Source organism: Oncorhynchus tshawytscha, linkage group LG15 (assembly GCF_018296145.1).
Source record: "Oncorhynchus tshawytscha isolate Ot180627B linkage group LG15, Otsh_v2.0, whole genome shotgun sequence".
Classification (NCBI taxonomy): domain Eukaryota; kingdom Metazoa; phylum Chordata; class Actinopteri; order Salmoniformes; family Salmonidae; genus Oncorhynchus; species Oncorhynchus tshawytscha.
The window spans coordinates 35,757,725-35,771,053 of NC_056443.1; the positions used below are offsets into that span (position 1 = coordinate 35,757,725).

Genomic DNA, 13,329 nt, shown 5'->3' on the forward strand with positions numbered 1-13,329 from the left:
TTTAATTTTTGATAGGGTGTTTCCAAATATATATTTTGTGATTTTTCTTTAGTATTGACAACATTTCTAATTCCATGTATTAGCTACATTTGTATAATGTCAAGTAAAATGTAACGTGTCAGTTAAGAATGTGTTTCTCGTAAATTTAAAAAAAATATATTACATGTTGGTGGTTTTATTTTTCAGTAATGTTGTGGTAGTGCTACTGTTTTTCCTGCATTATGTCAACATAATGTAGCAAATACTTCAGAATTTTTACACTTAATAAGTTGTCACATTTTTTTATTGTTGATTAGTAATTATGTACACTGTGCCAGTATGACATTGTAAATGACAAAAAAAGGAATAAAAAACAAATAGCGTCATTAACAAATTCAAGTAGGTATGCCTTGTTTCATACTAGTTTGACTGAGACAGTGGTAGAGGTATAGTGAGGTAATCAGGCACACATTGTGTCTGGATATCTTACAAGTGTAGATTAATCTGGACAGTGAAACCATTTAAACCATAATTAGTGAGTGTGGATGAGGTAAGAAAATTATGGTTGTCTTATCAACAATGACAAGCCACCGAGGTCTGACAGCTTGGATGGAAAATGACTGAGGATAATGGCGGACGATATTGCCACTCCTATTTGCCAGATCTTCAATTTAAGTCTACTAGAAAGTGCTTGAAGAAAAAGTAATTCCGCTGCCTAAGAATAGGAAAGCCCCCTTTACTGGCTCAAATAGCCGACCTATCAATCTTTACTAAGGACATGCCAATGGCTTTGAGTAAAGCCAGCCTGTATGCGGATGACTCAACACTATACACGTCAGCTACTACAGTGACTGAAATGACTGCAACACCTAACAAAGAGCTGCAGTTAGTTTCAGAATGGGTGGCAAGGAATAAATGAATCCTAAATATTTAAAATCATTCACTAAACCTCAACTAAATCTTATACTAAATCATGTGGAAATTGAGCAAGTTGAGGTGACTAAACTGCTTGTAATAACCCTGGATTGTAAACTGTCATGGTCAAAACATATTGATACAACAGTAGCTAAGGTGGGGAGAAGTCTGTCCATAATAAAGTGTTGCTCTACCTTAACAGCACGATCAACAAGGCAGGTCCTAAAGGCTCTAGTTTTGTTGCAGGATGAACCAAACTTGTGGAGATCTACAATTTTTTTTCTGAGGTCTTGGCTGATTTCTTTTGATTTTCCCATGATGTCAAGAAAAGAGGCACTGAGTTTGAAGGTAGGCCTTGAATTACATCCACAAGTACACCTCCAATTGACTCAAATTATGTAAATTAGCCTATCAGAAGCTTCTAAAGCCATGACATCATTTTCTGGAATTTTCCAAGCTGTTTAAAGGCACAATCAACTTAGTTTATGTAAACTTCTGACCCACTGGAATTGTGATACAGTGAATTATAAGTGAAATCTGTCTATAAACAATTGTTGGAACAATTACTTGTGTCATGCACAAATTAGTGGAGTGGTTGAAAAACGAGTTTTAATGAATCCAACCTAAGTGTATGTAGACTTCTGACTTCAACTGTACATAAATATAGATATTTATTTTTATTCGCTAATCACACCTTTTTCGTATCGAAGGCCATAATCACTCCCAGAGCATTGAAGTGTGTAATACCAATGCAAAGTGTAATAATACCAATTGAAGTGTGTAATACCAATGTCCATTCGGTGTAAATAGCCTTCCAGGCTAGAGTCAGGCACTACTAACATAGTGAAACATTAAGAAAAACGTTTTTCTGTCTCAGAAGAAAAAGTCAATTTCTCAGCTGCCTCACATTCATTTTATTTTAATTGTAACATATCTTTTGACATCCAAATCAATAACATAGGTAGGGTTGTGTTCTCTAAAAACACTGGTCTGAAAATGAGCTGGCTACACATTAACATTCAGTCACTAGTTTGCACATTGATTTATTGATTGGTTTCTTAGTTGATTTATCAGGGGTTCATCGTGTTTGATTATGGACTAAATCCAGAGTAAAAAGGGCATCCAGTCGAAGTTCTTCTGTTGAATGAAAGAAAGACACAAATAAAAAGATTCAGTCATGCGTTTATCACATCAATTAATATGGGTTCATATGTATACCAGCAGTAGAGTAGACAGGACTCACCGATGGAGGCGGACAGGAAGTGGCAGCAGCCGATCCAGGCCATCATTACACTGTAGGGGCTGAGGTAGGTTACAGTCAGAGGGTGTGTCCCCATAGTCTACAGTGTCTTCCTGTCTACTATCTCCATAGTCTACAGTGTCTTCCTGTCTACTTTCTCCATAGTCTACAGTGTCTTCCTGTCTACTATCTCCATAGTCTACAGTGTCTTCCTGTCTACTTTCTCCATAGTCTACAGTGTCTTCCTGTCTACTATCTCCATAGTCTACAGTGTCTTCCTGTCTACTATCTCCATAGTCTACAGTGTCTTCCTGTCTACTATCTCCATAGTCTACAGTGTCTTCCTGTCTACTATCTCCATAGTCTACAGTGTCTTCCTGTCTACTATCTCCATAGTCTACAGTGTCTTCCTGTCTACTATCTCCATAGTCTACAGTGTCTTCCTGTCTACTATCTCCATAGTCTACAGTGTCTTCCTGTCTACTATCTCCATAGTCTACAGTGTCTTCCTGTCTACTATCTCCATAGTCTACAGTGTCTTCCTGTCTACTATCTCCATAGTCTAGAGTGGCTTCATCACCTCTCCTACATTTCAATCGTCTACAAAGCCTTCCTCTCTACGCCTCCTCTCTTTCATCTCCTCCATCCTCTTCTTCCTCTCCTCCATCCTCTTCTCTGCATCATGTTAACAGTACAGTAGCTCCCTCTCCTCTCTATCATCTCAATAGTCTACAGTAGCTTCCTCTCCATCATCTCAATGGTCTACAGTAGCTTCCTCTCCTCTCTATCATCTCAATAGTCTACAGTAGCGTCTTCATTTCCTCATCTTCTCTCCTTCCTCTTCTTGTTTCATCTCCTCTCCTTCCTATTCTTGTTTCCTCATCTCTCCTCTCCTTCTTATTCCTGTTTCATCTCCCTCTCCTCGTCTCCAGTTCTTCTTCCTCTCCTGGTCTCCTCTCTTTCCTCACCTTCCCCTCCGTATCTCCTCCCCTCATCTCCTTCCTCTCCTCCTCTCCTTCCTCTCCATCCTCTTCTCTTTCCTCTCCTCATCTAATCCCCTTCCTCATCTCCTCTCCTTCCCTCATCTCCTTCTTCTGCAATTAGCTGTTAGCTGTTTTGTACTCACAGCCTCCCAGACAGGTGTAGGAAACCTCCAGGTATTTGTAGGTTCCAAAGCAGGGGTCCCCGAAGACCGGATCAAGCCCCACAGTGCACTGACTCTTTCCCTCACACCTGCAAAGTTACACATTTATAACACAATTATAACACACAAGGGGGGATATTTGTAAACCAACTTTCAACACCAATGACATCCCCAAACTAGAGAGGAGAGATGGGGAGGTGGATAGAGAAAGTACCATTGTTTGACAACGTGCAGGGTTTTGGGTTGCAGACAGTTCTGGTTGCTGAGCTCGTGTCGTCCAGCAGAACAGGTAGAGCCGTCTCTACGGCCGTAGTTAGCATGAAACACCTTTATCACACCCTTACCTACACACACACACACACACACACACACACACAATAATTGAATTGCACCCTTACCTACACAGGGGTAGGGCTGAGGGGGGTGTTAGGCGAGGGTGTTTGTGGGTGTAATCATGTGCTCACCACAGTCCAGGGAGCTGGTTGAGCCCTCGCAGGTGATACTGGTCTCTGAAAACACAACGCACACACAGAACATCAGCCCTGCTGTCGAGACACAATATCAGCCCTGCTGCTGAGACACAACATCAGCCCTGCTGCTGAGACACAGCATCAGGCCTGCTGCTGAGACACAACATCAGCCCTGCTGCTCAGACACAACATCAGCCCTGCTGTTGAGATAATGGGGGATAGGGAAAAGGATGAAGAGCTAGAAAGAGAGGTGGGAGGAGCAATCAAAGAGAGGTAGGAGGAGGAATGAAAGAGAGGTGGGAGGAGCAATCAAAGAGAGGTAGGAGGAGGAATGAAAGAGAAGTGGGAGGAGCAATCAAAGAGAGGTGGGAGGAGGAATGAAAGAGAGGTGGGAGGAGGAATGAAAGAGAGATGGGAGGAGGAATGAAAGAGAGATGGGAGGAGGAATGAAAGAGAGGTGGGAGGAGGAATGAAAGAGAGATGGGAGGAGCAATCAAAGAGAGGTAGGAGGAGGAATGAAAGAGAGGTGGGAGGAGCAATCAAAGAGAGGTAGGAGGAGGAATGAAAGAGAAGTGGGAGGAGCAATCAAAGAGAGGTGGGAGGAGGAATGAAAGAGAGGTGGGAGGAGGAATGAAAGAGAGATGGGAGGAGGAATGAAAGAGAGATGGGAGGAGGAATGAAAGAGAGGTGGGAGGAGGAATGAAAGAGAGGTGGGAGGAGCAATCAAAGAGAGGTGGGAGGAGGAATGAAAGAGAGGTGGGAGGAGCTATCAAAGAGAGGTGGGAGGAGGAATGAAAGAGAGGTGGGAGGAGCAATCAAAGAGAGGTGGGAGGAGCAATCAAAGAGAGATGGGAGGAGCAATCAAAGAGAGATGGGAAGGAAGGAGTGATTGTGACAACACAGTATGGGGCTCCATTCATGAAAAAGTGTTGACTACTTCGTATAATGCACAAGCACATTTCCATTGACTAATTGTTCACTTGACACCCCTACACAGGTTGTTGTCCACTGTACAAGTACAATATAGGTGTCAGAAGTGGAATGTCAGTGAACAACAACCTGTGCTTGGTATCAAGTGAACGACAAGCCCATTGGACAGGAGAGGGAGAATACTGACTAGCAGGAAGGCAGATGTAGGTGACGTCCAGATATTTGTAGGTTCCGACACAAGGGTCCGAGATTTGATTCACTCTCATGTTCACCTCACACGTCTGCTTCCCGTCACACCTGGAACAACCACAGAGCAACACCAGTAGAACCATAACAAAGCCACTACATAACTCCAACATAACCTGTAAAAACGGATATCTGGAGCTTGTCTGAGCGGTTGGCCTCAGAGCCCTCTGAGCCCCTGTACTTGATGCTGATTTTATCAACAAGCTCTCACAGTCTCACTGCAAAATTAGACGTTTGTCCACATTTCTCCAAACGTCAAATTTTGAAGTTGCTTTATGTAAGCCTACTTGATGGTAATAGCGTTGCCCCTAGTAGCAACATGGGTAAATTCAGTGTTTAGGGACACAAACAACTAAGATTAACTTCAGGCATTCATTCCGATTGGTTAGATGAAGGTTAAAAACAGAAAAACGACTACCCTGTTAAGTTTTGCTATGTATTAAGACTTGGCTCGATAACTAAATGTGGATGGATGGTGCTGTAGTCTGAACAGCAGCAGTCTGTCATATAGACCTGGGTTCTAGCTCCAGGTACTTGTTTTGTTTGCACCCTAGTGGACGGTTTTGACGGAGCTTCCTGAGCACGTTAAAAAATGTCAAATTCCAACTTGAATCTGGAGTGATTTGACTTGGCTCTGCACACTATAGTGTGTGTGTGTGTGTGGGTGTGTGCGTGCGTGCGTGTGCGTGTGTGTACCTCTGTGACCAGAGTGCCAGAGTTCCTTCCTGGGAACACTTTGTGTTAGTCAGCTGACTCTGAGGTCGTCCCTGACTACAGGTCTGGCTGTCTATGCGTCCATACAGTGCTTTCTGGAGAAAGACCACCCCATCTCCTATGAGAGAGAACAAGAGAAGCGGGAGCATGAGAGACTCACGAGTCAACTCAACTAAGTAACCGATTGGCACACAGAGTTGTTGTTTCTTACCACATTCCAAATGCACCACACCCTGGCAGGTAGTCACCTTCTCTGTGGACGACAAACACATCACACATACATCATATAGAGAAAAAGATTCAGCATATTTCTGTGTGTGAGCATGAATGTACAGTTGAAGTCATAAGTTTACATACACTTAGGTTGGAGTCATTAAAACTCGTTTTTCAACCACTCCACAAATGTCTTGTTAACAAACTATAGTTTTGGCAAGTCGGTTAGGACATCTGCTTTGTGCATGACAAGTAATTTTTCCAACAATTGTTTACAGACAGATTATTTCACTTATAATTCACTGTATCACAATTCCAGTGGGTCAGAAGTTTACATACACTTAGTTGACTGTGCCTTTAAACAGCTTGGAAAATTCCAGAAAATAATGTAATGGCTTTAGAAGCTTCTGATAGGCTAATTTACATCATTTGAGTCAATTGGAGGTGTACCTGTGGACGTATTTCAAGGCCTACCTTCAAACTCAGTGCCTCTTTGCTTGACATCATAGGAAAATCAAAAGAAATCAGCCAAGACCTCAGAAAAAAATTGTAGACCTTCACAAGTCTGGTTCATCCTTGGGAGCAATTTTCAACTTCCTGAAGATACCGCGTTCATCTGTACAAACAATAGTACGCACGAATAAGCACCATGGGATCACGCAGCCGTTCAGGAAGGATCTCCTAGAGATTAACGTACTTTGGTGTGAAAAGTGCAAATCAATCCCAAAACATCAGCAAAGGACCTTGAGAAGATGCTGGAGGAAACAGGTACAAAGTATCTATATCCACAGTAAAACGAGTACTATATCAACATAACCTGAAATGCCGCTCAGTAGGGAAGAAGCCACTGCTCCAAAACCACCATAAAAAAGCCAGACTCCAGATTGCAACTGCACATGGGGACAAAGATCATACTTTTTGGAGAAATGTCCTCTGGTCTGATGAAACAAAAATAGAACTGTTCGGACATAATGACCATCGTTATGTTTGGAGGAAAAAGGGGGAGGCTTGCAAGCCGAAGAACACCATCCCAACCGTGAAGCACGGGGGTGGCAGCAACATGTTGTGGGGGTGCTTTGCTGCAGGAGGGACTGGTGCACTTCACAAAATAGATGGCTTCATGAGGGATGAAAATTATTTGGATATATTGAAGCAACATCTCAAGACATCAGTCAGGAAGTTAAAGTTTGGTTGCAAATGTGTCTTCCAAATGGACTATGACCCCAAGCATACTTCCAAAGTTGTGGCAAAATGGCTTAAGGACAACAAAGTCAAGGTATTGGAGTGGCCATCACAAAGCCCTGACCTCAATCCTATAGAAAATTTGTTGGCAGAACTGAAAAAGCGTGTGCGAGCAAGGAGGCCTACAAACCTGACTCAGTTACACCAGCTCTGTGTCAGAATCGTGTGTAGGTGGCAGGGAAGTCAGGCGCAGGAGAGTCAAATGGAGTGTAAATGGAGTCTTTTAATAAATGCCCACTTAACATGCTCCAAACACTAATATGTACATACATAAATAAACATGGGTACGAGGATCCGTCGCACACCGATACAACATAAAACAACACTTGACATAAAACAATCTCTGACAAAGACATGAGGGGAAACAGAGGGTTAAATACACAACAGGTAATGAATGGGATTGAAAACAGGTGTGTGGGAAGACGAGACAAAACCGATGGAAAATGAAAAATGGATCAATGATGGCTAGGAGACCGGTGACGTCGACCGCCGAACACCGCCCGAACAAGGAGAGGCAACAACTTTGGCAGAAGTCGTGACACTCTGTCAGGAGGAATGGGCCAAAATTCACCCAACCTATTGTGGGAAGCTTGTGGAAGGCTACCAAAAACATTTGAAGTTTAACAATTTAAAGGCAATGATACCAAATACTAATTGAGTGTATGTAAACTTCTGACCCACTGGGAATGTGACGAAATAAATATTAAAGCTGAAATAAATCATTCTCTCTACTATTAATCTGACATTTCACATTCTTAAAATAAAGTGGCGATCCTAACTGACCTAAGCCAGGGAATTTTTACTTGGATTAAATGTCAGGAATTGTGAAAAACTGAGTGTAAATGTATTTGGCTCAGGTGTATGTAAACTTCCGGCTTCAACTGTATGTGTGTGTGAGTGTGTATGTGAGTGTGTGTGTGTATGTGAGTGTGTGTGTGTGTGAGTGTGTATGTGAGTGTGTGTGTGTGTGTAGGTTACTCACTGCTCTCCAGGCAGCCATAGGTAACGTCCAGGAAGATATTAGTCAGGTATGCAGAGTTACAGAGGTCACACACACTGCCGGAGGTCGCCACATCACACTTCTCATTTCCATCACACCTGGATGAGCAGTAGTAATGTCACACACCTAAAACACCACCTTACTTAGGTTTTTTAAAAACATGATGTTATTTCTCTCCATTTCCCCTCTCTGTGCTATCAGTTTTAGGACCACTTTCTTTTTCAGTGCAGCTCAGTTTTTCTGTGAAGCTGTTCTTGATAAGATTCCCATCTGGCTGAACTAGGGTATTCAGACCCCTTGACTTTTTTCACATTTTGTTACGCTACGGCCTTATTCTAACGTATTAAATTGTATTTTTTCTTCTTTAATCTACACACAATACCCCATAATGACAAAGCAAAACAGATTTTTCATATTGTTTCAAATTTATAAGGAGAAAACCCCAGAAATATCACATTTACATAAGTATTCAGACCCTTTACTCAGTACTTTGTTGAAGCACCTTTGGCAGCCTCGTATTCTTGGGTATGATGCTACAAGCTTGGCACATCTGTATTTGGGGAGTATCTACAATTCTTCCTGCAGACCTTCTCAAGCTCTGTCAGGTTGGACGGGGAGTGTCGCTGCACAGCTATTTTCAGGTCTCTCCAGAAATGTTCGATCGGGTTCAAGTCCAGGCTCTTGCTGGGCCACCCATGGACATTCAGAGACTTGTCCCGAGGCAACTCCTGCATTGTCTTGGCTTTGTGCTTAGAGTCGTTCCTGTTGGAAGGTGAACCTCCTCTCCAGCCTGGAGCAGGTTTTCATCAAGGATCTCTCCGTACTTTGCTATGTTCATCTTTCCCTCGATCCTGGCTAGTCTCTCAGTGTCTGCCGCTGAAAAGCATCCCCACAGCATGATGCTGCCACCACCATGCTTCACCGTAGGGATGGTGCCACGTTTCCACCAGACATGACGCTTCGCATTCAGGCCAAAGAGTTCAATCTAGGTTTCATCAGACCAGAGAATGTTGTTTCTCATGGTCTGAGAGTATCTAAACATTATTTTATTTATTATTTATTATTTTATCTCCAAAGCAATTGCCTCTCTATGAACCACTGGCTACTTTTTCTATATCAACACACCTGCTGGTAACTCTGAACTGGTTAGGACAGCTCATGAGGTCTCCTCAGTATCTGTCGACTAGGTGTGACTCGTATGACAAAAGAGGTTTCATGCATAGCTTTTATTTCTACCCATAAGAGTAGGAGTAAATTGTATCTATTTTCAGCACTTACAACACATTTTCTACTCTGAGACGCTTTGTGGATATGGCCCGATTACTGTAAAATTGCTGGAAACATGGCAACAGGACACTGAAGTTGGGAAATAAACAATGTTGTAAGCAGAACACAGCAAACATGCTTGCTATTGACTGAAGTTGTGTGTGTGTGCGTGTGTGTGTGTCTGTGTGTGCGTGCTGTGTGTGTGTGTGTCTGTGTGTGTGTGTGTGTGTCTGTGTGTGTGTGTGTGTGTGTGTGTGTGTGCGTGTGCGTGTGCGTGTGTCTGTGTGTGTGTGTGTGTGTGTGTGTCTGTGTGTGTGTCTGTGCGTGTGTGTGTGTCTGTGTGTGTGTGTGTGTCTGTGTGTGCGTGTGTGTGCTGTGTGTGTGTGTGTGTGTGTGCGTGTGTCGTGTGCGTGTGTGTGTGTGTGTCTGTGTCTGTGTGTCTGTGTGTGCGCATGCATGTGTTTACAGACCTGTTAGACACATCGTTGAAGGCCTCTGTATCGGAGCAGGCTTTAGGTCTCGCGTTTGATGACAACTCAATAGTGCTGAATTTGACCCCATACACCATGATCACACCGTAATCTACACACACAAATAAGAGTTTAAATATAATAACATAATAATAATAATTATAGTAAATAACAACTTCAAACTGGAGTTACTTTACCACACTGGAGTTACTTTACCAGAGTTACTTTACCACACTGGAGTTACTTTACCAGAGTTACTTTACCGCACTCGAGTTACTTTACCACACTGGAGTTACTTTACCGCACTGGAGTTACTTTACCGCACTGGAGTTACTTTACCACACTGGAGTTACTTTACCAGACTGGAGTTACTTTACCAGACTGGAGTTACTTTACCAGACTGGAGTTACTTTACCAGAGTTACTTTACCGCACTGGAGTTACTTTACCACACTGGAGTTACTTTACCAGAGTTACTTTACCAGAGTTACTTTACCAGAGTTACTTTACCACACTGGAGTTACTTTACCACACTGGAGTTACTTTACCACACTGGAGTTACTTTACCACACTGGAGTTACTTTACTACACTGGAGATACTTTACTACACTGGAGATACTTTACTACACTGGAGTTACTTTACCACACTGGAGTTACCTTTACCACACACTGGAGTTACTTTACCACACTGGAGTTACTTTACCACACTGGAGTTACTTTACCGCACTGGAGTTACCTTTACCGCACTGGAGTTACTTTACCGCACTGGAGTTACTTTACCGCACTGGAGTTACTTTACCGCACTGGAGTTACTTTACCGCACTGGAGTTACTTTACCACACTGGAGTTACTTTACCACACTGGAGTTACTATACTACACTGGAGTTACTTTACCACACTGGAGGCTGGGATCACCACACGTCAGGAACCTGCGCCGAATCTCTGACATTCCATAACCTGGAACAGGAAAAAAAAGATATTTTTTCACCCTTTTATTCTCTGTCACCTCGATGAGGGTTTTGAGCCTTGAGCTACACATTACCATCAGTAATCACTGTTAGATGACTAGACTTACCCAGAAAGAGGCTGGCATGCAGCGCTGGAAGAACAGACAAGAGAATATACTCCTTATAAATGTGTCCTTTTGCTGATAAAAAAAATGACATACACACATAGGAGGAGCAGTGCCCCTGGAGCACATTAGAGGTTGAGAGGAGAAGAGAGGAAAAGGATGAAAAAACTAAGAGAAATTAGAAGAGTAAGAGACTTACCGGCGATCAAAATTGATTGTCCAAGGAGCATTCTACTTCATCAGGGATCTCTATAGGAGAGACAGCTTCTGAGTGTCTGACTGTATTGAGTGGCTTTGCCCACGTAGTGAGATACGAATAACAGTTACTGGAACATATTCCCTCTTTACTCTGTTGACCAATCCCCCCCCAAACACACATAAACACACACCTTCAGTCAATATAGAGTGAGGATGAAAGAAAGTACAAATGATTATAAAACAGGCGGGTCTAATCCTGGATGCCGATTGGTTGAAAGAGTATGTCAGACGTTATCTATTTCACAACTTCCCACGGCTGTACTCCAATCAAAATGCCTATTTACTGTTCTATCTGAGGAATCACTGTGCATCCACTGCCCCATCAACCCAGCCATTCATAAATATAATCTCCACTCTTCCATCAGCCCAGCCAATCATAAATATAATCTCCACTCTCCCATCAACCCAGCCATTCATAAATATAATCTCCACTCTCCCATCAACCCAGCCATTCATAAATATAATCTCCACTATCCCATCAACCCAGCCATTCATAAATATAATCTCCACTGTCCCATCAACCCAGCCATTCATAAGTATAATCTCTACTGTCCCATTAGCCCAGCCAGACATTTTATAAATATAACTTCCACTGTAAAAAATAAAACACCCATCTAGACCTTATTTCCAGTCGCTTTTAGACAAAACTATGAGGAAACAAAGTGGCAATGAGGTTTATTTTATGAAGGGCAGAAAGAGAGGAGAGATTGACCAAGGATTGCCAAAGGATTGCCAAAACTTCCATAACAAGGCCACCACCTACAGAGAGATGAACAAGGAGAAAAGTCCCCTGAGCAAGGTAATTTTGATAAACTCCCATATCTATTGGGTGAAATACCACAGTGTGCAATCACATGAACTGTTACCACAAGAAAAGGGTAACCAGTGAACAACAAACACCATATTAATGTTTATTGATTTTCCATGGCTGGGATGGTGTAACATTGTAACAGTTCTCTTGTGGTGAAGGAGAGTCGGACCAAAATGCAGCGTGTAGATTGCGATCCATGTTTAATCAAACAAACGTAACACGAATACACACAAAACGTAACGAAAACCGAAACAGCCTATACTTGTGTCAACTAACACAGCGACAGGAACAAAGACACTAACAAACTCAAAGAATATGGCTGCCTAAATATGGTTCCCAATCAGAGACAACGATAAACACCTGCCTCTGATTGAGAACCACTCCAGACAGCCATAGACCTTGCTAGATAACCCCACTAGCTACAATCCCAATACATATACACCAAAACCCCAAGACAAAACACACCACAATACAAAAACCCCATGCCACACCCTGGCCTGACCCAATACATGAAGATAAACACAAAATACTTAGACCAGGGCGTGACAAACATCAACTGTTGAGCAGGCGAACCATGGCTGGGATGGTGCAACATCAACTGTTGAGCAGGCGAACCATGGCTGGGATGGTGCAACATCAACTGTTGAGCAGGCGAACCATGGCTGGGATGGCAGAGCAACAGAAATCAGTTCTGCGGTGGATATTTCTGCCATGTGTCAAACAGTCTTGGTCAACATCTGTAGATTTTTTGTAGAATCTGTAGACTCGGCTGATGCTACAGGATAGTAGCCACTCCCCCTACAACACCACGGAGGTTCATTGCAGGCTTTCACTTTGACGATTACAACCCTCCAGAAGTCTTTGTTTGTTCTGATGTTTTTGTCATTCTAAAGGACAATCATTTCCAAATCAAACATTTTAACAATTTGTGTTGGTTAATTTGAAGGGGGAAAAAAAACAACTCTGGAATCAATCTCCCTGGTTTGGGCAGAGAGGAGGGGCAACCTGTTCTCAGTGGTTTTCATATTATAGTGTATGTAAATCCGGAATACTCCATTTAGTATGTTGTGTTACATTTTGTATGTATTCATTTTTGTATGTCCATCACCCATTTCGTATGATATGTTACAAATTACAATTAGTATTATATTTTACGATTTGCAAAATGTAAAATATGATACAATTTCTGGCTATGTGGCTAATGATAGCTGGTGGCTAATGTTAGCTGGTGGCTAATGTTAGCTAGCTCGCTAGCGTTCTCTAGGCTAGGGGTGAGGGGTTAAGGTTAGGTGAAGGTTTAGCTAAAAGAGTTAAGGTTATGAATAGTGGAAGGAGTAGCTAACATGCTAAGTAGCTGCAA

The 13,329-nt window shown here is 42.5% G+C and overlaps 1 protein-coding gene across 1 annotated transcript; it reads right to left on the bottom strand.

The window, feature by feature from the left end:
* Positions 1–1,788: 1,788 nt before the first annotated feature.
* LOC112237292 (L-rhamnose-binding lectin CSL1) lies at positions 1,789–11,227 on the bottom strand. Its single transcript, XM_024405893.2, has 13 exons — positions 11,100–11,227; positions 10,904–10,927; positions 10,723–10,785; positions 9,830–9,941; positions 8,076–8,191; positions 5,850–5,891; positions 5,621–5,756; positions 4,866–4,975; positions 3,743–3,787; positions 3,493–3,622; positions 3,261–3,367; positions 2,138–2,196; positions 1,789–2,031 (listed from the first exon to the last, which is right to left on the bottom strand). The coding sequence occupies exons 1-12, from the start codon at positions 11,128–11,130 to the stop codon at positions 2,183–2,185; spliced, it is 930 nt and encodes a 309-aa protein (XP_024261661.1). The 5' UTR covers positions 11,131–11,227; the 3' UTR covers positions 1,789–2,031; positions 2,138–2,182.
* Positions 11,228–13,329: the final 2,102 nt, after the last annotated feature.

Excerpts from the sequence above, each read along its gene's own strand:
- LOC112237292 (XM_024405893.2), bottom strand. The coding sequence starts at position 11,130 with ATGCTCCTTGGACAATCAATTTTGATCGCCG. Across the intron at positions 8,192-9,829 it reads TTCAACGATGTGTCTAACAG|GTGTGATGGAAATGAGAAGT; the intron begins GTCTGTAAACAC and ends CTGCTCATCCAG. Across the intron at positions 3,368-3,492 it reads CTGCACGTTGTCAAACAATG|GTGTGAGGGAAAGAGTCAGT; the intron begins GTACTTTCTCTA and ends GTAACTTTGCAG.